A 25,471-nucleotide genomic window follows, 5' to 3' on the forward strand; every position below is an offset into this window, starting at 1 on the left:
GAGAGGGGGAAAGAGAAAAAAGGAAAGGAGGAAAAGGGAAAAAAATTAAGCAAAAGGAAGAAAAAATGGGAGAGACAGAGAGAAGAGAGAGGATAGAGAGAGAGAGAGAGAGAGAGATAGAGAGAGAGAGAGAGAGAGAGAGGAGAGAGGGGTGGGTGGTGGTGGGTGGAGGGGGCTCTATCTGCCTACCAGCTGCTGCTGTTTCTGAATCACATTCACTAACACAATTAAGCTGTATAAAAAACCCCCACCTGAAGTCAATACGAAGCATAGCTGAAAATATTGATCACATTGATCCATATATTTGGTACACTGGAAAAATCCACTTAGGGAGTTATAATATCAGATTAGAAAAACGAAATGAGATTATCAAAAGGAGACACGTGAGGCCGTGTGGGGAAACGCTGCATTCAGTATTCAGACTCACACAGCGAATACTACATTCTGCACACGTGCTGTATCACACACATGCAGTGCTCTCACACTCCTAAAGTCCGAAACAGCAAGAAATAAAAACTCAGGAGGCCTGATCCAGAATCAGCTTTCTCACTTCATCACCGTGCTGCGAAAGGCAGAACGGATTCAGAAAATCACCTTTTTTTTTTCCCTCGCTCCCTCTCCTGACGATCAAGGACTATAACGCAGCGTACGCAAAAGTACCGGCGTTAGTCCTGGCGCGGTAGCCTGGCGCCCGCTATGAGGTCCGCCGTGTCGAGGTGATCGGCCCATCAGGACGACGTGAGAATGTGAAGCGCATGAGTCAACGGGCCGGTCCCGTCTCCCCTGCAGGGCATATTTGCATGGGGAGACGTGTCTGACACACACTGGCTGTCTCTCCCACACAGCGCTCCGGGCACACGCGGGTTTTGTCCACGCCAGACTTCCAGCGACACGGAGGGCCTTGGCAGCGCTTCAGCGCGGACTCCAAAATAATGCGACGGAACACGCGGGAAGTTTGGGAGAACTTCTGGGAGCAAATCAGGCGATGCAGTTTAGACACGTGAGACGCGGAATGTCACGTGCGAAGCTTCTATGCAATTGCTACAGAGCCCATATGCAGCGCACTCTCTGAGGGTAATAGACTGAGGTCTAACAGACTCCAGTCTGGTTGAACCAGCCAGGCTGGCGGAGACGTTCAAAAATGCGGCGGCCGCACAGAGGGGGGGGGGGGGGGGGGGGTTGGCATACCTCACGGAGGAGGGGGTCAGCGGCGAGGCTGTCGAGGCTGACGGAGCCCTCGTAGGTCACGTGGTGGAAGACGTTGAGCGCACGCACGGCCTCGGGGCCACGTTGCTTGTAGCCGAAGATGAGGTCGATCCACTGGTGCAGCTGGCATGACACGAATTCACTTTCCAGGGCCTGGAGAGGGAGGGGGGGTGGTTAGAGAAGGCAGGGTGTAAGTAATACATACATACATACACACACACGCACACACACGCACGCACAGGCACGCACGCACTTACACATTGTCACACTCCTACACAACAAGGCCTGCACCAAGCCTTCACAAACAGAAATCAGTGTGATACAACAGCAGACACGTGCTCCAGAGGCCAGAGAAAGATCAGAACAGAGACTAATATATCTATGCCTGCTACCAAGCAGGATCTTACTTACACTAACTACTTATACTCATTATTATACTAGTTACAAAGCAGGATTTTACTTATTAACAACAACAACAAAAAGAAACTTTACAATAAAGTCAATATGTATGGGGGTGGGTGAGGAAGGAACTGGCCCTAAACAAAGCAAGAGTTGTCACCTGACTCCTTAGCTCCACAATGATGACTGTAACAGGGACAATTATATAATGTCAATGAAACTCTTCCCATGTATGCCTATGGATATTGTAGCTATGCAATTTCATTGGTGAAAAAAAGAAAATACACACACACACACACTCACACACCCTCACACACACCCTCACTCTCACACCTACAGAGCGATGGTCACATGCTCATACAGACACACACAAACAGAACTAGGGAGTAACTTGTGCACGCACGTACGCACACACACACACACACCCACACACACACACACACTAGCATCTAGCACCACAGGAGAGGGCTGTGCTAGCCACGGGGCATGTCACTCCGATCGAACGTGACACACGCAGAGTCGGGAATGCTAACCAAAAGAGAGAGGGGGAGGGGCACAAAGACATGGCAGAAACGTGAGGGATTAAACGTGAGAGACAGAGGCGTGGAATGAAAGAGGGAGAGCAGGAGGACGAGACAAAAGCAGACGTGGGGAAGCCTGGCGCGTTGTGCTAATCAGTGCTGCGGATAATACAGATAACACCCCCCCGCCCCCCCAAAAAAACCTGCACGTCAAAACTAACGCACCTTTAGCAGAAAAACCCACATCCAGCAAACCGCAGATACAAACGTCCTCTGTTGAAACTTTGACTATGTTCTCCATGACAAATTTATTACTGCTGTTCGAGCAGTGTTCGAGAATATTAATATTTTTCGAGCTTAGGGCTCCAGTGAAAATGAATTTAAGTGTGAGGGAAAATCTTTCAGCCAAAGCATGTGGTTTGGGCAATCGTGGTAGCATCACCCCAATACTGCCCCCGGTAGGATTGATCTGATATTTCATCATTTCCCAATGGGGATCTCCCTATAGGAAGCCTTTGATTTTAACTGACAGCTGGACCTTGGCCCACAAGCATTCCACATGTGTGTGTGTATGTGCGTGTGTGTGCGCATGCGCTTGTGTGTGTCGGTCTGTGTGTGTGTGTGTGTGTGTGTGTGTGTTTGCGCATTTGAACAGGACAGCCGTGAGGGGCAGGAGGAAAGGTCACCTCCACAAGACACGTACACTCCGTCACACACACACACACACACACACACACACACACACACACACACACACACACACACACACACACACACACACACACACACACACACACACTGCAGCTAGTACTGTCAAGGCAGCTGAAAAGGTCAAGAGAGTTTCCCACATCTCACACACACACACACTCTCTCTCTCTCTCTCTCTCTCTCTCTTTCTCTCTCTCTCTCTCTCTCTCTCTCTCTCTCTCTCTCTCTCTCTCCTTGGGCAGTGTAGGTCAAAGCACAGCATGACCCATCAGCTGGGCACTTACTAGCTTTGGCAGTGGAAGTTCAGTTAGCTCTGAGCTATGGAACAAGCAAACATGTCCTCAGTGTTTATGAGTGTGTACACTCTGCATATATATTGCTGCATGTGTATTTACACTGGGTGTACAAAACACCATCCAGCCAATGGCAGACCAGGGTTTGAAAACAGACATCTGTGTTCATATGCATGTATGTAGTTGTAGCCTGTATGTATGAGAGATATTGGGAGAGGTATGGAGAATGTGTTCTGCCGTTGTTCAAGTCTCCAATAGAGTGACATTACAGCGACCGTGCACACCACTGCCACCACCAGGACTTGAGGTCATAAACTCACACAGATAGACTGTATCAGTACATAGATAGACCGTATCAGTACAGAGATAGACCGTATCAGTACAGAGAGAGACCGTATCAGTACAGAGATAGACCATATCAGTACAGAAATAGACCATATCATTACAGAGATAGACCATATCAGTACAGAGATAGGCTGTATCAGTACACAGATAGACCATAGTAGTACACACCTAGACCGTATTAGTATAGAGATAGACTGTATCAGTACAGAAATAGACCGTATTAGTACACATATAGACCGTAGTAGTACACAGATAGACCGTATCAGTACACAGATAGACCGTATTAGTACAGAGATAGACCGTATCAGTACAGAGATAGACTGTATTAGTACAAAGATAGACCATATCAGTACAGAAATAGACCATATCATTACAGAGATAGACCATATCAGTACAGAGATAGGCCGTATCAGTACACAGATAGACCATAGTAGTACACACCTAGACCGTATTAGTATAGAGATAGACTGTATCAGTACAGAAATAGACCGTATTAGTACACAGATAGACCGTATTAGTACACAGATATACCGTATCAGTACAGAGACCGTATCAGTTCACAGATAGACCATATCAGTACAGAGACAGACCGTATCAGTACACAGATAGACCGTAGTAGTACACAGATAGACCGTATCAGTACACAGATAGACCGTATTAGTACAGAGATAGACCGTATCAGTACAGAGATAGACTGTATTAGTACAAAGATAGACCATATCAGTACAGAGGTAGACCATATCAGTACACAGACCATATTAGTACACAGATATACCATATCAGTACAGAGATAGACCATATCAGTACAGAGATAGACCGTAGTAGTACACAGATAGACCGTATCAGTACACAGATAGACTGTATCAGTACACAGATAGACCATATCAGTACACAGATAGACCATAGTAGTACACAGATAGACCGTAGTAGTACACAGATAGACTGTATCAGTACAGACAGAGACGTCTACTCTACCAGGGCTACATCTTGTTTTGCTTTGTTTTGTGTGTGTGTGTGTGCGTGCGTGCGTGCGTGCGTGCGTGCGTGCGTGTGTTTGAACGGGACAGTCATGAGTCACCAATGCTTTGGTGTCAAATGGTAGCATGCAGACGCTGCCCATGCACTGTGCTATGGCTAAACTGATAAGTTTCTTCAAGGTCAGTCATCTTTAGATGAAGCTCCCAGCTTCAGTTCAGTTAAGAGGCAGGCAGTTTAAGGATGGGGTCGGAGTTTCAGTGAAGAGGCGTGTTGTTTAAGGATGGGGTGGAGTTTAAGGCGGAGCTCTCACCATTCTGTTGATTCTAACAAAGTCTTCGGGTGTCTTGGCCCAGGCAGGCAGCTCCACGTCGCACACGGATGTGCCGTCGTCCCTGTCTCCCAGACAGTAGCCGTTACTGTTCACAAACATCTCTGGCAGGTAGTAGAACTCTGGGATGAGCTCCTATGAACCGAATTGAGGAGGCAGCACAGTGGAGATTTGGAACACAGCAACAGAAAGAATAGAATAGAATAGAAACAGAACAGAATAGAGCAGAATAGAATAGAACAGAATGTGCGAAGAGCTTCAAATGCCCAGTGAGTGTGTACGAATGCACTGCGTCCTTGAGAGGAACCAGGAAGCAGACGAGAGGTGAGGTGCAGCTATTTCCTGTCTAAGGTGCAGCTATTTCCTGTCTCGGCCCGACCCGGTGGCGCTGGTGCCGTGGACTCGGCGGTGGAGTGAATCTCGGGCAGAACAGCCCTGACTCCTCAGCCCACTGCTTTGCCCGATTTCGCCCCGTGGTTCAACAGCAAGCGCGTGTGACTCACCTGCGGGACAGGCGCTCACGCTAACTCAAAGCGCCGCGCCGCGTCTCAGGCGGCGTTTTCGGTAAATTCTGCCGCACGTGACATTTCAGTGACGCGTGACACAAGAAACGAATAAATTAGCGATGAAGGCGACGGCGGCTGCGAGTCATGCCACTGTTTTGAAACTCCACAGCTCTGAAAACACACAGCATCTGCCTCTTAGACGCATAAAAAAAAACCTGCACCATCCTTCACTTAGGCGGTTTGCAGCATACCGAACCTCTAGCCTCTCCCCGCCCCCTTTGATGAATTACCCAGCATGCCCTGTGAGAGACGGATGTGCACATCGGAGCGTGTACACATGAGGAATGTGACCTCTTCCTTCTTTATAGCCATAGAAAGGCACTCACCTTTGAAAAGCGTTTAACAACGTTTGTGACGTTAGTCTGTCTGCAAACCACCAAACTTGTCAAGTCAAAGCATTTTCATGAGCTTAAAAGAAGTTGTCGTGAATTTGGAAATGTCTTTTAAAAGCACTCCTGGGCTGGCTAAAGTCGAGTGTTCTTAGACATTAGAAACCACGAGAGGTTTGTATAAAGGTCAGGACACGGGCCATGCCGGCAGTAAAACCTCCTTCTCACAAAACTTTGCCACTGAAGCTTAGTGGTACTCATACATTTCGTACAGCTTTAGGTACTGAACATGAACATTAGATTAACTCTAAAACTCCTAGACTACCTCCATAAAACACTGTCCTCCGTCACTGCCCTCCATAACAGCTCTAAAAAAAACACCAGACACTGGATGCTAACTGTCAACATCTGAGCTGAATGTCCAGCACACGGAATGGGTGCTTGAGCAGTCCAGACACCTGGACGACCCCATCTATGGTCGCCATGGAGGCAGTATTTGGGGGTGGAGGAGGGGGGGGGGGGTCGTTAGGCGATGGACGGCCTCGTTGCCAGCCATCATGGCCGCCCGCGCTATCTTTTCCCTCCTCCGCCGGTAGCCATTAATTCTGCCACTGCCTCGTAATGGGCTGACAAGTCAATCACACCTCGGCGCGGACGCTCGACAACGCCCGCTCTAATGACGCCCGCCGCTGCAGCTGTCAGCGGGCATCGCCGCGGCGATGCGCTTTTAGACAGAGCCAGGCGTTGGGGGGGGAGCTCATTGGGAAATTGTTGAAAGTTTGAAAACGAGTTGCTCTCTCCCTCTCTCCCCCCCTTCTCTCTCAGTCACTCCTTCTCTCTCTTTTTCTCTCCGGCCCTGGGACCGAGCTAATGGCGGACGGACAGAGAAGTAGACGCCGCGCCATCGGCCGTTCGCTCGTCGTTTCCAGCCAATTCGGCGGCTACTGAGTGGGGGGGGGGGTCTGAAGGTGCTCAACCAGTCGCGAAGGACTTGCTCTCTTGAGGGGTCTCGTCCCCGTGAAACCAGCTTCCCCTGACACCTTGTGCTCATTACCGGAGGAGTGGGGTAATGAAGAGGACAGGGACGAAACAGGGTGGACAGGGGGCTCCAAAAACGAGCCTCCCTTAAAAGTGGACCACAGCTCGAGAGCACTTCACGCCGGTCGGCCCCTCTGGGACCCGGAGTTGTCCCGGTGCAGAGGCGTGTGTACGAGCTCATGATTATCTACGGCATACTGGCAGTGTGGTGGCGCTCTAATTTCCAACAAGCTTCAGATAGGCGTGGTCCACTTCCACTGGGCAGTAGAGAGCTCTCAGACAGGAGGTGATTGGCTTATTACTAACATCCTACCAAAAGGTACAACAACTCAGGGCCTTGTTGCACACATTGTGAAAACCACTGCTAGGTCCCACCACGGCGTGCACAAACCCTTCTGCTCGTGTCCTAACACACGTCTGAAACGCTGCCGCTGTGTAAAATGATATCCATGCCGTCACCCCAGCGGCTGTGGGGCAGCCTGTTTGTTAACAGGGTCGACGTTTCACTAGGTGAAGGAGAAAAGCCCCCGCTTGTACATACCAGAGTACATTTTAAAATGGCTTTCACCATTGATGCTTTATTAACCGGCCCAGGGCGAGGCTGGCCGCTGGAAACGTCTGACACTTCCAGGTCAGCGTGAACAACCCCAACCAACCCCCCCCACATATGGAGCAGGGGGGACACGGAGGCTGCCGGGTGGAGACTCACTTCCTCCGCGCTCCGCCACAGGCGTGCGGCGGAGTGAGGATTAGATACGTTCTGAAGCACGGGATTCGGAGGGTGTTAATAATTCAGACATGAATAATTAGGGTTAGGGCATGTCACCACCGCTTATGAAGCAGGATCTCAAGGTGCAGTGAAATACAGAATTGTTTTAAAGCCTCCCGGTAGCGGGGTTCCTGCATTATTAATCAGTGAGGCGTGTGTGGTGGGGGTCGAGTGGGGGGGGGTGTGGCGGGACTCTTACCTTCACGTCCGCCGTGTCTCGCTGGCAGTGTCGCCAGGACCGGGACACCCCCGAGAACGTGCGGTTCGGGTGGTCGAACTTGTTGCCGTTGGAGCTGAGGAAGAAGGTGGTGAACGGCTCCTGTTCACAAGCACGGGAACACGAGGGGCACGTTGGATGAGCGACCGGCATCCTGGACCCCCCCCCCCCCCCCCCCCCTCACTGATAATTAACCTTGTTTGGACAAATCTGCGTTTTCTTTTTCGAACGAACTAATATTATTCCGCAACACAAACATCAGCAAAGTGAAATCCGAAATTCATCCGTATGGTAATTTGACGCAATCACATATTCGAGCGCTCCGGGAATCTGGAGGAAGCATTCCGTTTGCATAAACATCTCAATGTGGAGGACACATCTGTCAGATTATGGAGAGTTAGTGCCCCCCCCTCCACCTCCACCCCCCCCCCCCCCCCCTCCCGCCCCCTATCCTCATTTATGCTAACAGTGCCTCAGGCAGAATTAATTACTGAATGTGGCCTGTTGGTTGAGGAGCAGAACTCTGGCTCTAATTGGCTCATATCATTCTGGGTGCAAGTGACACGCAGAGGCAGGAAGAGTCAGTGAAGGAGGAAGTGTGTAGCCGCCGGTCTCACTCACGATGGGCTTAAGGGCTGTCACACAACCCTCCTCCCAATCTTCATCAACACCACGCTGCTGGCTGCCAGCACAAAGCCAATTACGAAGTTTTTAATTCGGAATATGCTTGAAACTAAACAAAGTGCCAACTTCATTGTCAACATATTCACGATAGCAACGCTATGACTTTGTAGTTGCTGACAGTGGTATATTTACTGATGTATTTACTTATGTGGTCAAACAATTAGTATTTACATAACATCTACATAATAATAGTAAGAATGAGTAATAAACTGTATGTATATACATACATAATATATAATTTAAACAATATATTTGGCTGTCTGGCTTTGTGACAACAGGTGGATGGGGCCGGTGTTCGTGACGATTCTGGTCATCTTCACTGGTGCAGATGTGGTGTCTCGTGGCGGTCTGTGGATCACCCACCCCTGCCCCGTGGGCGTAGCATGTAGCGTTGCCCTTGAAAGGCAAGCACAGGCCCTCTGTAGCGCAATCCAAATTCTGCCCGATTGAGACGTTGGCCTTGACGTGGGGCTTGTTGGGAAGAAGACCGCTGACACACGCCGTGATCGACTAGCAGAGCGTTTCACGGTCACGCGACTCGGGCCCGGCTGCCGTGATTTCGAAACGTTATGAGGAAAAAGACACGATGCCGATACAAACGGCACGTCGCGGCTGTTGAGTCAAACGTGAGAACGCCGGGCATCTCTGCAGGCCTTGTGAGCAGCAGAACCAGAGATCGGCTTAACAATGAAGATCTCATCCATATACAACATTAAAGAACCCAACATTTCAATATATTCTGAATCACAGTTATGACTTTTAAAAAATGTTATTCAGCCCACAATTTTCGCATTTACACATGCTAATCTATAAAGCATAATAATATATAATATAATCTATAAAGGCCTTAAACCTCAAATATGAATTGACTATTATGCAAATATTCACACTACGATTGCTGAGCCTTTCTTTTAATTGAATGGAATATGTAGAAGAAATTCCACTATCCATTTAGCTTGTAGTTAGCTACCATCGTGTTTACGTGTGTCTGCACGTGTGTGCGGTAAAGGAAGGACTTACTATTCGAACTAGCCAGTGCAGGGTTGTAGCTGCAGTTGAGTAGTGAGTAGTATAGTGGCAGGGTGGTGTCTCCTCATCCCATGATTCATAGTGCTCCACATAGAACACTGCCCGCTTTGGGTTCAGCGCTCCGATTGGCTGGAGAGATAACAGAGGCAAAATAGGAGTGTGAATGTGAGTATAGACTGTTATATATATAGGTTTATGGATTATATATATATATATATATATATATATATATATATATATATATATATATATATATATATATATATATATATATATACATTTAAGAAACTTTGGTTAAAAAACTTAAGTTGAAACTGAAGTAAAATTCTCCGAGTAGTTCCCTGGAGAAGTACACCTGTAACACACACTCTACAGACTTTCTTCTCAAGCTGAAAACTTTACCAAGGTTAGCTGACCTTAAAAGTCTCAAGTTTTGTTATTCAATCCAAACAAACCTTTCTGCGCGGGCCGTTACATGGACAAACACTATGCCGTTTTTATCGTGCACATAAAGATGAAAGAGCATCTTTATGCTTGTGTGTGTGTGTGTGTGTGTGTGTGTGTGTGTGTGTGTGTGTGTGTGTGTGTGCGCACCCTTTATGAATGTTAGATGGGAGAGACTATGCAGATGCCCATTAGCTGTGCGGCTGCACACCGTGCTGGGGTCTGTTTGTCACACCCTGTTACGATCCCCCGCCCTCAGAGGCCCTGAAGCACACCGGGCCATACGGGTTGTGTATGCCTTGAGAATGTGCGATTTGTAAGTGAGCTTAACATGTTTTGTGCACGCCAGTGATAATATACACTTCTAGAATGTATGTCTGCATGCGTGTGTATCTTTATGGGAGTGTGCTGTATGTGGACAGCTCAGTTTTGTTTGTGTGTGTGTGTGTGTGTGTGTGTGTGTGTGTGTGTGTGTGTGTGTGTGTGTGTGTGTGTGTGTGCGTGTGTGTGTGTGTGTGGAGATCTAAAGGGCTCCTGCCAAAGGTAGCAGGTAATCTGGCCTGGCTTAACCCCGTCCGACCCTATTAACGCTGTATACATCCACCCAGCTCCATGCTATCTGTCCTAGGCTCAGCAGCTGATTCCACACACTCCTGCACAGTGTCCAGAGTAAACACTCACTCTGCGCTGGAAGCCAAGCTCCCTTACACACACACACACACACACACACACACACACACACACACACACACACACACACACACACACACACACACACACACACGTACACAGGCATGAATGCACACACACACACACACACACACACACACACACATACACAGAGATGGTGATAAACCTGTCTATGCACAACATAAACAGTTTGGCTGTCTGGAGCGGTTGCTGTAGAGAAACAAAGTTCTTTCACTACATGTTGTCCAGCACTCAGTGAGGATATATAAATATATATGAGGGATATATGTGAGGATATACTGTATGTGATAATATATGTGAGGATATATGTGAGGATATACTGTATGTGATAATATATGTGAGGATATACTGTATGTGATATGTGAGGATATACTGTATGTGATAATATATGTGAGGATATACTGTATGTGATATGTGAGGATATATGTGAGGATATACTGTATGTGATATGTGAGGATATACTGTATGTGATGATATATGTGAGGATATACTGTATGTGATATGTGAGGATATACTGTATGTGATAATATATGTGAGGATATATGTGAGGATATACTGTATGTGATATGTGAGGATATACTGTATGTGGTATGTGAGGATATACTATATGTGAGGATATACTGTATGTGATATGTGAGGATATATGTGAAGATATATGTGAGGATATACTGTATGTGATGATATATGTGAGGATATACTGTATGTGATGATATATGTGAGGATATACTGTATGTGATATGTGAGGATATACTGTATGTGATATGTGAGGATATACTGTATGTGATGTGAGGATATATGTGAGGAGATATGTGATAATATGTGAAGATATATGTGAGGAGATATGTGTGGTATGAGAGGATATTTGTGAGGATATATCTGTGTATTGTTAGGACACACAAACTGGGCGGGGTTATATGGGTTACGCCATCAACATAGTGACCTTTGGTCACAAATGTCTGTCTGATATTCTCTCCAATGGCAGCACAGTAAGGAGGGCCAGTAGCTTTAAATGCCACAGAGCTCAGAAATTCATCCGGCTTCAACCAGTACTGATCCCTTCATCAGTCTTCTTAATTTAACCTGATTTCTTATTTCAGAGGTTAGGCAAAGTCAAGAGTCTTCAAAAATACATCCCATTTTAGAACGAACAGATTTATCAACTGAGTTTGAACTCTTTGTTGTCACTTAGAAATGGTGATAATGTAATACAGTGATTTACTGAACCAGGTGACCCAGTTGTAGTTCAGAAGCATGGCCAGTTTGATGACAAATGTCGTTTCTTGCAAGAAATTCAATGAACATCCATAAATAAATCCTAAAGTTGGATGTACTTTAGTATCACTGATCACACTAGAATGCAGACTGAAAAGAGAAAAAAAAAATCACAGAGACAGAGAGCAGGAGAAAGAGAAACATCGGCTTTGTTTAAAATGTCAAACGGCATCTTCTTCAAAGACGCTGAAGGCAACGCAAAGCTGTCAGTTAGAAGGTGTTTGGAGCTCCAAGCTGCACGCTGAGCGGCGAGAACTCCAAAGCCCCGGCTCTGTCTCGCCATCTCAGCACGGAGGCGAACGTCAACCTCAAGACGATGCGTAACGCGGCAAAATGTAGGACGCGGGCTAATTAACGACGACTTCGGAGATGAATGCGCATCGTGGAATCACCATGGAATCACGTCTTTACTCCGTTGCACGGTGATGTACGCGGAGACGACGGAAACGCTCACAAACGGCTCTGTAATTGTGGACAGGTGAGATAACACACACGGCAGCCGCTTTTTGGATGAACAGGAAGGTGAACCTCGTTTTGGAAGCACCAGCTAATTACCTCCTGCCACACCGCAACACTGTTTGTCTCGCGTCCTCCAGGGTCTTACAGTGCAGACCCTGCGAATACTTCATTAAACGTCCTTTAGAGCAGGACAAATTGGCTTCTAAGCCTTTTCAGTTGCCAGCGGTAACAGACTAGCCTCAGCGGAATGCAGACGGTCAATATTAATACACTCTGTGTCAGTGAGCGTGAGGGCACAACTCGTGCGGGCGATCGATAGTCCTCGGGCTCTCAGGAGTAGCGGCGTGGAGCTGCTGCATTCTGGGATTCCGTCAAAGGTCTCAGACACATCAGCCGGGGCCAAAGAGGGCGGGGCACGATGCTTCGGCCAATCAGGTGAGGGCAACGAGTGGCCAGGGCACAAAAAAAAGCTGTTTCCAGCACCCGAGAAAAAATGGCCTGTCTTCCTGAAGATAATGTCACAGCTAAGGTGTTGAAAAGAAGCTTGCATGGTCAAAAGGATTTCAAACATGGATATTCAAATGTAAATGTAAATGATTCAAGAGTAAAAGAACTAAAAATACACCAAAAGGAGACAACAGAATGAAGAATATTGTTACTAAAAAGGTAATCAAAATGTTTCACCAGGACCATTTCTGTTTTCATGAAGTTTCCAATTATTCTCCCTCAGACACACACACACACACACACACACACACACTCTCTCTCTCTCTCTCTCTCTTTTTCTCCTCTTCTTAATGACCATCCACACCCAAAGCGAGAGCCTAGTATATGGAGATTGGCTGGGATTTATGGGCTGGTAATGACCTGCCGTGTGATGTCCAGGATGGCCTCTGATTGGGCAGCCAGCCACAGGAAGTCTCTCACTCTGTAAAAGGGCTCTTAGTAGAACAAGCCCAAATGTAAGAGCAGTCCACATCATTGCAAGCAGAAGACCCACCTAACCAGGGAAATATTGATTCTGGCATGAAACGGCAGAATCGATATTTCCAATATACCCAAGCTTGTAATAAAAAAAGTTGTGAATATATTCCACTGGGAATTAAATGGTTGCCTAACGAGTCCACCTTGAATTACTCAGTGAGAAAAGTGATTTCTTCAATATGATTTCGAAACGACTCTATCTGAATTCAGAACAAAACAAACCTACGCAAACAGGTCTGTGCGTTACATAGTTAAATCTCAAAGTGTGCGTGCTGTTTTGTGGAGATTTGTGGGAAACGTGGCTTATCACATATCACATGCCCTTCCAAACGCAATGACATGCTTGGAGCGCTTATCTGAGACAGCAGCAGGGCTTGGCGCGTGTAATTGTCTTGATGTTGAGTCTCTGGGGGATGTGCTTCAAAGAAAGAGCGGGAGTTTTCCGAAACCTGCCCGCTTAGCGGGATTTTTCCGAAGCCTGCCCGCTAAGCTATCGAGAGGAGACGTAGCTGCCACCTATACGCAGCGCCCGTAGTGCACAGGGAAACGTGGACAAGGAGACCCATCGTGTTCAGTGTGCTCGATGGTTCAGTCCTCGTGAACACGCAGCACAGGACACGAGGAGCATGAGTAGTTTGCATGCATGCTGGAGTCGAGATTAATTTGAATGTAGAGTGCAATGTTAATTTGTTGATTTGTTAATTGGAAATCTTGATTGAATTCCAATTAATGCTCAAGACAACAAGTCTTTTTGACGGTTGATGAAGAGGTAATATGAAGGTCGTTTGAACATTCGTTTGTTAAGCCCTCAGGGCTCCACTGTTTCTTCAGAAAATATGCAGTGACCTTAAAAATGAGGCAGCCTTACTCTTGACGTTAACGGAGTATATTTTGAAGAGGCAGGAAATAAAGATAACACACAGATTATATGTGTTTGAGGATGTATTTGAAATGGGTGATTGCAAATGCATTATGGCTTGTTTTCTCATGGTAAATGATTCGAACAAACCTTTGCATGCATTTACACAATGCCTATAGTCTGAGAAGGCAATCTAAATAACCTCATTAGCAGACAATAAAAAAGTCACTGCAGTATGGAGGATGGAAAATTTAAAGGGCCATAAAGATCATCTAAGCATCCTTTTCCTCTCTCAAATTCTCCATCACAAGGAGAGATGCTTAACCTTATGTCCCATAAAAACAATGCTCACACAACTACTGCACAAACACACATCCCAGCTTCCAGTGAACATTTCTGAGACGCTGACAATACAAAGACGTCTGGGCTGGTAAAACGAAACCAAACAAATTGATAAAAGAAAGAGACCCTAACAAAACCATAACAAGCAGAAGTCGAATCTAAGTATTCATTATGGTTTTGCTAAAATGATTCCAAGGATTTTAATCATCGGATGTAGGCTGACTTGTCAAAACAGGGGCCACATTGACTGAACAAATTGCCTGGGGTGTCTTTGAAATGTGAAGCTCATAAAATATACTGACACCTCACCCAGTTGCAGCAGCGATCACAACAAACCCTTTTGTTTTTTGACTGCTTGTTTACCTCATGGCTGAGTAAACCAGCGTCTCAAGGAACAATTAGAATCTCGGGGTCAGTCCCCAGATATAAGGGTAAGGATAGAAAACGGTGTCGTTCTGAGAGGAGAGTGCAGTTAGCTGGTGCTATCTCCACCGCGTGCCACACGAAATGAGCCTCCATCGTTTTGGTGTTTCAGAGGGGACCGCATTAGGTGTTGCACAGTGGCGGCGGGCTGTCAGGGGAGCTCACGCCCGCTTTTGCAGGAGTAGCGTCAGCCCGAGGAGAGAGAAAAGCCTGCAGCTTCTGTTTAATGCAATCAAGCTTCCTGCAAGGTGAAACAACGTAGATGCACTTTCGAAAAGTGTGTGTGTGTGTGTGTGTGAGAGAGAGAGAGAGAGAGAGAGAGAGAGAGAGAGAGAGAATTCAGAGGAAATGCAGAGGACGTTTATGGAGTCAAGGTTGTCCCGCGTGCCCAGAAAGCATCTTTAGTGCAGGACTGATTTCTGGCTGTGAAGTGGAAATTCCTATGACAGAAAAAGATGCATCGGAGGTCTAAAGAAGTTTTAGTTTCAACTTCACATACTAATGTGTAACAGCTTCAGCTTCAGACAATAATGTCGCATATAAATCGCCAACTTGGCGTGACCATTTGTAAACGTTAGAAAAACAAACTATGGCAACTTATGTTAGATTTGTTGCATTTTAAGAAGGCCTGTATTATGCTCATAATAGTATTAGCATAAAATAAACCAAGTGATTTTATCAAGTGATTTCATATCATCAGACTCGCAAAACTTGCGTAATTACGTCTGCCGTCAACTCTACGGTTTACTCCTCTCGCCTTCGTGAGAAGTTAAGATGCAGACAACTCATCTAATTCCCTGTCAAGGCGGCACAAAAGAAGCGGACTAACGCGCGTAATTGCGGGCGAGAGCAGGTGTCGCGCATGCCCAGTAGAGAGCTGGCGCGCCATAGCGAGCGTTAGCGTGCGCCAATTAACAGCTGCGAGCGAGGCGGCTCCCTATTCTCCCAGCTACCTGTCCGTCAAGATGGAAATAATCATTAGATTCCAATAAATCCATCTACCGTGCAAATGTAACTGTCACGCAGAAATGCGCTAGTCTTCGCTCCGGGCCACAGCACAAACCAGCACCGGTACGGACTTGCTCTCCCGGTTGCGCGCGTGTGTGCAGGGACGAGGCGCGGTCGCCGGACTGAACCGCGGGACGTCTCGGCGGGCAGACACGGCGGTCGCCGGTCAGGTCGGGGGGTTCTCGGGCGGTTACCGGGCAACGCACGGGAGCCTCCAGCGGCGATTTGGCACAGGGGTCGGGAGGGGGCGAGTCCGTCGCCTGCCAAGTCCCATGAGAACGGCAGGACAGAAGAGTTTGAAGGGCGGCACTCTGGGGTGATCACACACAGGTGTGTTCCCAGGGCACAGCTCATATTTGGCTGGCTGGAATGAACACAGTAATGGAATACCCATAAACTGGTTATGGCATGATTTAACAAACGTGTTACATCTACTGATTCTCCAGTTTACGGTAAAACACTGCAAATTCTAGCACACTCTCTGTTTATATTATTTATATCTTATATTATTTAAGTGATTGGACCACTTTTTAGTACATGTATTGTACCCTACCATTACCAGAACCAATACATGCACGCACGCACGCACGCACACACACACACACACACACACACACACACACACACACACACACACACACACACACACACACACACACACACACACACACACACACAGCTAAAATGTGAGCAGCTAGCTCTTCCATACATTATTGAACAGTGCACAGGGGCCTGTGTCTGGCGCCTGGTGGTGGGGGGGGGGTGTGAGGGGGTGAGAGGGGGTCTCTCCTTTCTGCTCTAGCGGCGGTGAACTTTCCGGGGCTGGAGCCCCACGTTGGCCAAGGACGCGCGTCAGGAGGCCGACGGCTCTGCTCAACTCTTGCTAATGAAGGCAGCTCAAGCTGCTAAACAGCATGGGGAGAGTGTCACCACGAATACATTACAATGCATCAGTGTCTTCCACAGGCCAGGGGGCTTCTCCTTTGCCCACCTGGCCCCCAGACGTCTCCTCCCGCACACACAAACACACGCGCACACACCGCGCCACATGGATGAGGGTCTGTGTGAATATAACGCTTTCAAATGGAAGAGCCTAAAGACTAACAGTAATGGTCTGTTTCATTTATGTTTACCGTAATCTTTCTGTGGAGGAACTGCAATCCACTGTAATCCCTAGGAATTTTGTTTAGTGGTGTATATGTTACCCGAACTTGACAGTGGTTGGTGATGTAGGTTTTCAGATGAAAGCGGTGAACGCTACGGAGAAAGACGGCCCATAAAACAGAGTGCAGGGAACTGCTCGTTGCCATGTGGAAAGAAAGAAGATGGGAGAAAGAGAAAAAGGGTGATGTGGGAAAAAGAGAGAATGAGACAAGGGAGGGGAAGGGAGGGAGAGAGGGAGAGAGAGAGAGAGAGAGAGAGCGTGCTCACACAGGAATGCAATTGTTTTCAGGTCAGTGAGCTTGTAAGCTGCAAGTTCCAAGCAGAAACAGAGGAGCGACGGTGGGAATGAGAGAACGCTCACGAATCCGCCTGAGTGCGGCGTTTGTGCTGAAGACACGGACGCGCCGAGCACAACAAAGACATAAAGGAGCACGGACGACCCGAACGAGTCGCCTGCTTCCAATCCTGACCCGTTCCAGACGTGACCTCAGAGTCCATCGGTCTGACGTCCGAACTTCATACGCGGTTAAGACACCAAGATAAAAGATTCTTCCTTACAAAATACATCTACGTATAAATCAGTGAGAAAATCTGTTTTCTTAGAAGCGGAACAACATACAGCATCCCCATACAGCATTTGCTGGTTGCGTATTAAGCGTGCGCTACTGTTGACATCTTGACACACTGCAACAAACACAAATCACGATACAAAAGAACCAACCGGTCACTCTCCAGCAAAAAAAACTACAGTCATTATGTAAAGGTCAAGAATAATGTACTGGTAGATATCTGGGATGTTCCCACTATCAATAATCCAGTTCAAACCCGGAATAGTATAAGAGCATTCTTCATGTATTCGTTTGACATTATTGGCCAATTCCATGTCATCTGTCATCACTCTGTTTTCTCATTAGGATCTGTGATGGCACGGGTGTCATGGCTAGCATTACGAACATCCTTATGCCAAAAATCCTCCGAAAAACAACAAAAATCTCGTAGCCATCAAATCCCTAGACAACACTCACACCTGCTTCCTGTTTTGAACTGGCTCCAATCAACAGCCTTGGGTATATGCTCACAGCCCAGTAACGGTGGAGTATTACACACTCCCATGTTATACATCTGTGAGGTTTGGTTTGCTTGGCTTGGGTTATGACCTGCTCTGAGTCCAGCTGGCCCGTTTGAGGAGGGAGAACCGTGACCCCAGCCAACACTCATGTAGCCATGGAGACGGAGCTATGGGCCAATCTACACAGGCGTGCAAAGGTCACACACAGCACAGATGGAGCTGAAATTAAACAAGCTTGCTTTTGTTTGGAGGGCCACTTGGTTGATGATTTAATATTTCAGATTATTTTTTTTCCTTTGCAACATGCATCAGAGAGCTGAATCTTTACAGTGAGACCCACACTAATGAGCCTTTAGAGTCCGCTGAAGAAAAACGTTCTGTTTCTCATCTATAAACAATCCGAATGTACGCATCTTCAATGTATGTGAATGTTAGAAATCTCATGCATCCTGAAGTTATGATTGGCCAGAAATCTCATGAGTCTTGAGGTTATGATTGGTCGGCAATCACATGCATTCTGCTGTTTTGATTGATCAGAAACCTTCCTGCCATTATGACGTCTGAGGGTGTTGAAACAGGGCTGCGTGATTGATCATACCTTGGACAGATCTCTGAAGTTGCCAGGCACGGTGAGGTCCAGCGCCTCAGTCTCGTAGTTGGTGAGGACCCAGGGGAAGACGGGATACTGGTTCAGGTCGTTGTATGTCCGCCCTGGCCATGAGAGAGAGAAGAACGTTACAGGTGTAAGACCTGCTCGCGGCCTCTACAGAAGCATCCTCACTCATGAAGATGTGTGGTGGGATTTCTCACTGCAGCTGGGCCTGAATCTCCAGGTTAAAATAATTCTCAGGTGGATATTAGTGTGGTGGTGTATTTGCACCTAAGGATGACATCATGGCCTGCGGAGGGAGGGCAAAGTTCAGCAGCTCCTGTGGTTTAAGGTTTGTGGAAGTCAGTCAGTTGGGTCAGTCATGTTGGGTCAGTCGCTGTGCGGCGGTAATTAACGACATGTAAATTCTTCTGGGGGGAGTGACACTGCTGTCCCCGCCCCTCCTCGCACCGTTGCCCTTCCTGAAATGTGATTGGGTGGAAAGTGACGTAACCATGGAGACCTGTGAGAGGTATCGGTGATGGTACCCACATGCATCAGTGATAGGAAATGCCTGATGTGGCTTGCTCTTCTCTCTCTTCTGTCCAAGGTTCCTCTCTCAATCTCTCTCCTTCTAACCTCTCCTCTTTCGCTCTGCCTCTGACCCTTTCTCTCCCTCTCTGCTTCTCCCACTGTATTGCGGAATACAAGTTTCAGATGGCAGAAACGGGAAAGGGTGGTATCAGAAAGAGAATCATAAAATCGCTCGCTTGTCCACCAAACGCCACGTTCACCCAAGTCCTCCTTCATTTACTTCAAAAGCAGAAAAGCCATAACCGCACCTGATATGTATCAAAGGGTACAGATATATACTTTAATAAAGGATGCAGCCATCACATATAACGGACCCTATATTAACTACAGAAGTGAACTTGAAGCGGTGGAGTGATGACACGGAGCGTGTTCAGGAGATTCTAGGAGAACTCTAGGAGAGTGATGCTACTAGAACTTCACACTCAAATACTGGACCTTAATCTCAAGGGCTTGTGTAGGAGACTCTGATCGTCACAGCACGTTACGTGCACTAGCGCAGCATATTACGTGCACTAGCACAGCACATTACGTGCACTAGCACAGCACATTACGTGCACTAGCAGCTGGTGCAGGAGAGCTGGTATTTCTTCTGGAGCACTTTTCCATCTCGCTCTTCTGCCCTCCTCCATAACAAGCGATGACCAATCAGCAGTGATCTGCTGAGATCCCGCCCACTTGCAGAGTCATGTTTCCTGGTGGCATCAGCGAAACACATGGCACAGCGCTCACCGCAGGGCACAGCGCTCCCCGTGTTTACGCCACCAGATCGGAGTCGCAGGGCCCGGGTCGCACCAGCCGACAGACCAGACGACCACCGGACGCTGCTGGCACTCAACATAACGGGGTCAGATTAGAGAGTGAGATGCAACCAGATCCAGATTAGATTAGATCCAGAATAAAGAGCGAGAGGCGATCAGATCAACCACAATGAATTCCCATCCTTCACCCACTGAATAACAGCTCTTAATTAGCACGCAATCATCACGGTGTTCAAAAGTAAAAAATCTCAGCAATTATGAAACAGGCTATTTTGAGCGGTTTGTGTTTTGAAGTAAAAAAAAATTTGATAACTTCTTTATTTTCTTTTCTCTTCCTCTCCCCAAGCGCTTAACGAACACTGAATGAGCACGTATTCCTAAGCACTTCATAATGCATCTTTGTTTAAAAGTAGTGCACAGACATAATTTCATATGCACCGCCATATCCAAACCATCAAATTTGTGCACTAACCCCAAGGTCCTCAGCCATGTAGAAGACAGCATCTCCATGTTTATGACCGAATTCTGGTCACCACGTTTCTTGGGGGCAAGAGCTTTCCAGACGAACGAGGTTTGATCTCCGGGGTCAAAGACATCCAGAAGAGTGGGTACAAGGAGGGGAGTGTGTGTGTGTGTGTGTGTGTGTGTGTGTGTGTGTGTGGGGCTGGGGGGGGGGGGGTTGAGCCGTCAGGGCTGAGGCCCGGTCGGGTGGTGTTAATAACAACGAAATGGTGTTTAATTAGAGGAGGAGTGTCTGTGCGTGAGCAGCACACTCCCCCCCCCCCCCGCGGGCCTGTCGGCGTGCGCGGCCGTCAGCATCACCGCTGTCAGCCGCGGTCATTACTGCCCGCTCTTTTAATGAATCTCCTCCCTGTACCCATCGTGCCTTACATCTAATTAGCTGACAATAATGTATCGAACCCACTCGGGAGCTAAATATAAATATGCATGAGAGCGTAGCGCTGGTGCGGATGACACCTTTCAGCGTGAAAAGGAAGCGTGTGCGCGCGAGAGACAGAATGAGAGAAAGAGGACGAGTAAATGAGAGAGAGCGAGAAAGAGAGAGAGAGAGAGAGAGAGGGAGCGCGTGTGAAGATGTTGCTCTCACATTTGCTCAGCTCAGATCACAGACTTTGTGAGGGAACCTCGCCACTCCGCTGTCACGAGCGCCCGCGTTCCCCGCGACTAATTACCAGGAAAGATCTGCAGCTCGTCGCAGCGGAACAGCCGAGCGGGAGAAGCGCAAAAGCGGCTCCGCCACTCAAAGGGGGGAAAAGTTTTGCACCTGACAACAGCGTCGCCTTGCTAAATAAATAATGCGGAGAAACACGGTCGTTTTAGCGATAGAGGTTCGTGACAATGGAATAAAAAAGGGGGTTTTGTTATTTTTGAGAGAGAGAGAGAGAGAGAGAGAGAGAGAGAGAGAGAGATGGTGTACTCTCTGCGGATAGGGAGCACTGCAGACTTCGTAATCCCCTACAAAAGTGCAGATGCACCAGTGAAAATAAGATACGAAAATACAGCGGGAAGATACACACACTAATAGATGATCATTTCTTTTACGTGAAACCAAAGCACAAAATGATAAAGAGTACTGAAACGCAGCCATAGGCCCAGTGGCGAAAGTCCGTGGTCTGTTGTTCTGTCTATGGCAGGTGTCAGATCTGTGAACCATGTGCGCTATTAGTACTGCTGGGATACGCAGGGTAATGGCATAGCCTTAGTGTCAAATATTGTATTTCTGCAAAGTGTAGGGAAACCTACTGTAAGGCTGCCTTTGGTTCTAACTGTTTTGTTAGAAAACTGGGGACATGAACCAGATCGCTTTGCTGTGAAGAAAGTGTTGGGGCTTCTGTTCAACGTGTCCCGCACGACCCAACACAGGCCGGGAAGTGTGGGGAGCTGAAGGAGATGCTGACCTGCGATGGTGTTGAGGAACATCAGGTACTCGAAGTTTGAGATCTCCCGCCTCTGCCAACGCTGCGTCATGTTGGAGGACTTGAAGAGCTGCCGGGGCGTGGCCAGAGAGATGCGCCTGCAAGAGAATAACTCCGCCTCTTACAGCATCACAAAGGCTGAGCTCCTCCCCTTCGTCTCAAACCTCCCACCCCTCCTCGGCCCAGGATACGCCGGCGACGGGCGCTTTCACACGCCCTGCTGCGGGGATTAACGGACACTAAAGCCCTTAGATCAGCTATACTGCGAAGGGACAGGGATTTGGGCCGCACGCTCTCCCCCACAATCCATTGCAGCGTGTAGATTCGCACTTTGCATAACAATTAATAATGTAAACTCCTCAGCACTACATAAATAAATATTCCTAAGCTAACACTGTGGAGTTCTACCTGCTAGTACAGTGTAACATTTAGCCATGCGATGATGTTATCTGTGCTGGTCAGTATGATCCGGAGTAGATTCCCTCCCCAGCGCAGACATGAGCGTCAGGTTAATTGGGGTCAAATGTCACTCAGCTGCAACTAACAGAACACAGGGCTTTCATTGGCTGTGCTAAAGCTTGCACCGTCAGTCTCCCTACAAACAGGCTTGAGAAGAAGGTAACGCAATTAAAATCTAACCTTTTGAGGTGGCCATGCCTACAATAACGTTCAGGCTAATTGTAATGATGGACCCAAGCTCTGAGCAAATAAGACGTTAGTGTGAATGGAAGGGACTACCATGAGCATGGGGGTTATTTTCCTTAAGGGTGCAGTGTGTCGATGTGAACAGCTCTACCTGGCCTGGGGGAGACCGTAGCTTGTGCCGACACCCACCCGAGGCAGACTGTACACCACCCTCTTCACCGTGGGCTGATCAGGGAAGTTAAACATCACCGAAGCTGTGGGAGGATGTGTCACACAGAGAGAAGGCAAACGTATTCTGCTCAGGCTCAAGAAGACTTGTTCTGTTAAATATCAACATAAAGGTGTCCTAAGATTAGCTAAAACACACGCTTCTGCTGGTCGTTAAAGTACGAGGGCAACCTTCATAATTTTGTAGTTGTGTGCACAGCACTTTTGTACTGAGAGGATCTTATTTCAGTTTTGGAAATGGTAAAATGTAGTGTATGATGTAAAATCAGGGGTAGGGTTACTTCTGTTGGCCATGAAGACCTCGAGCGCCGTGTTCTGGAGGAGATAGCGGCGGGCGAACACAGCACGGATCTCGCTGAACATCCATTTCCCATGCAGTCCCTCCGAGTACGCCAGCACCTGCACGAGAGAGGATAAGGGTAAGGGTAGGGGGCGGAGCCACACCAGAGAGAGGCGGACGGTAAGGGCAGGGGGCGGAGCCACTTCAGGGGGCGGAGCCACTCCAAAGCTGGTCCATTCGATTTCCAGCCCAGCTTACACAAGGGCTACTCCAGTCAGATCCCCCCAGCTAAATCACAATCCTGTCAGTGCTTCACGTCGAACGGCCCAACATGGGCGGGGCACGTTGCAGAATATTCCAGCCTCATCAAGAGACCCGTGACAGTGACGTGTTGCCGGCATTGGTCATCAAAGCCGAGAAGGTTCTGAAGAACGATACCTACCACCTCCCTTACCCCAAACACCCCCCCTCCCCCCCATGCTTCTGACACTAACTCCGCCCAGCCTGCTTCTTTTGGGTGGAAATCCCCACCTGCAGGGGTGTGGAGACTGTAAATAATCAATACCAACACTGGGCTGGGCCGAGAGATAGATCATTAGTGTGGATCCCTGGAGGGACCCCCAGGGCCCAGCGAGGCCGGATCAAGAGTCTTCCCTGACAGGTGAAAATAAGGCCCAGGGCCACACCTCCACCTCCACCTCCACCCCACCTACGGCCGCCTCAAACGACCCGTCATAGGCAGGAGTAGGTCACATGCAATTCTCTCTCTCTGCACGCGCACACACACACACACACACACACACACACACACACACACACACACACACACACACACACACCTTGAGCACACAAACAGGTTCCAGATTGGGGGGCAGAGAGATGAAAGCTCTTTCTGCCTGTGCGCAGAGATGAAGTGAGACTTGATGTGCTTGACTGTAAGTGAACGTGAATAGAGTGAAACGACAGCTGGCATAGAGAGAGAGAGAGAGAGAGAGAGAGAGAGAGAGACAAGGAGAGATAGAGACAGAAGAAAGTGATAAGAAAGAGAGAAAAATGGAGAGAGAGAGAGATAGAGAGAGGGAAAGAGAAGGAGAAAGGGATAGACAGATAGAGAGAGAGAGAGAGAGAGAGAGAGAGAGAGAGAGAGAGAGAGAGAGAGAGAGAGAGAGAAAGGGCTGGGGAGAGAGATGTGTGATGAGGCCGGTGTGCCCCAGTGGGTGTAAGCACACACACTCCTGCGGGTTTGGAGACACTGTGGGCATGTGCCAGCCGGCCCAAACCCGCTCCGCGTCTCCCCGGAACGGCAGCCACCGTCGACACAGACAGAATCCCACCACACGAGAGTCTCCGGGGCACAATTAAAACTGGATTACACCGCACAGCACACACACCTTACCCCAGCACACACACCTTCCTCCAGCACACACACCCCACTCTCCATCTCCACCAAACATGAACAAACATCTCCACCACAAATAACCCCTCCATCCCACACACACACAAACACACACACACACACACACACACACACACACACACAGCCTTAGCTTCACCCTTTGCTTGCTGCCTTCCTAGACCCTTGTTCACAGAGACAGGCCCTGCAGGAGAAGAGACAGGTGGTGCTCGGAGGTGGAGGTGGATGGAGAACTAGCTCAGCTCACAGTGGAGGTGGTTCCAGGGAGCACAATATAGGAGTGAGATGATGATCTGTCCCTACACCCCCCCCCCCCCCCCCCCCCCCCACACACACACACACAATCAACAAAGGACATGGAACATCTACTGAAACATGGTAATACCAAACTATGCGACTGGTTCTAAATAAATGGTTCTAAATTTCTGAAGTCATGACCAATAATTCAATTAACCTGAGAGTCTGACTGATTACAAAAATAATTAACATGATAATGTCTGTAAGATCAATAACTAAAAACGAAATTTGCCTTGATGGCGCCCATATGGAAGTCCCTTTATTTATTTATGTTTGATACGTTGAGGGCGTAAAACAACCCTCTGGGCAGAGAAGGCACCTCATGCACCTCCTGCAGTGTGTGTTTGCACCTTTCTCCCTGTGACAAAGCACAGGCCAAAGGGTTAGACAACAACAAAAGCTTCTGGTGGAGAGTTAAAAAAAAAAAAATCTCTCAAACAGCCCACATCAGAAAAAAAAATTGTCACAACACCAGAGCTGGCACTTCAAACCCCAACAAGGCAGAGTCCCTGTGGAGTCTGGGGGTCGTTGACAAAGAACAGTGCTCAACCACAAGCCCCTTTTTTGTTGCTTGTAGAGAGGGA

The 25,471-nt window shown here is 48.0% G+C and overlaps 1 protein-coding gene across 5 annotated transcripts in view; it reads right to left on the reverse strand.

The window, feature by feature from the left end:
• Positions 1-25,471, reverse strand: part of LOC143478097 (neurobeachin-like) — a 203,905-nt gene that overhangs the window by 16,009 nt on the left and 162,425 nt on the right. For all 5 annotated transcript variants that reach the window (XM_076977033.1, XM_076977034.1, XM_076977036.1 and 2 more), the window contains 8 exons: positions 23,178-23,295; positions 22,820-22,922; positions 22,006-22,121; positions 18,744-18,856; positions 9,402-9,539; positions 7,680-7,799; positions 4,761-4,913; positions 1,189-1,359 (listed from right to left, as the gene is read on the reverse strand). In XM_076977033.1, coding sequence (XP_076833148.1) covers positions 1,189-1,359; positions 4,761-4,913; positions 7,680-7,799; positions 9,402-9,539; positions 18,744-18,856; positions 22,006-22,121; positions 22,820-22,922; positions 23,178-23,295 — 1,032 coding nt within the window. The remainder of the gene's footprint in view (positions 1-1,188; positions 1,360-4,760; positions 4,914-7,679; positions 7,800-9,401; positions 9,540-18,743; positions 18,857-22,005; positions 22,122-22,819; positions 22,923-23,177; positions 23,296-25,471) is intronic.

This window comes from Brachyhypopomus gauderio, chromosome 16 (genome assembly GCF_052324685.1).
Source record: "Brachyhypopomus gauderio isolate BG-103 chromosome 16, BGAUD_0.2, whole genome shotgun sequence".
Classification (NCBI taxonomy): Eukaryota; Metazoa; Chordata; class Actinopteri; order Gymnotiformes; family Hypopomidae; genus Brachyhypopomus; species Brachyhypopomus gauderio.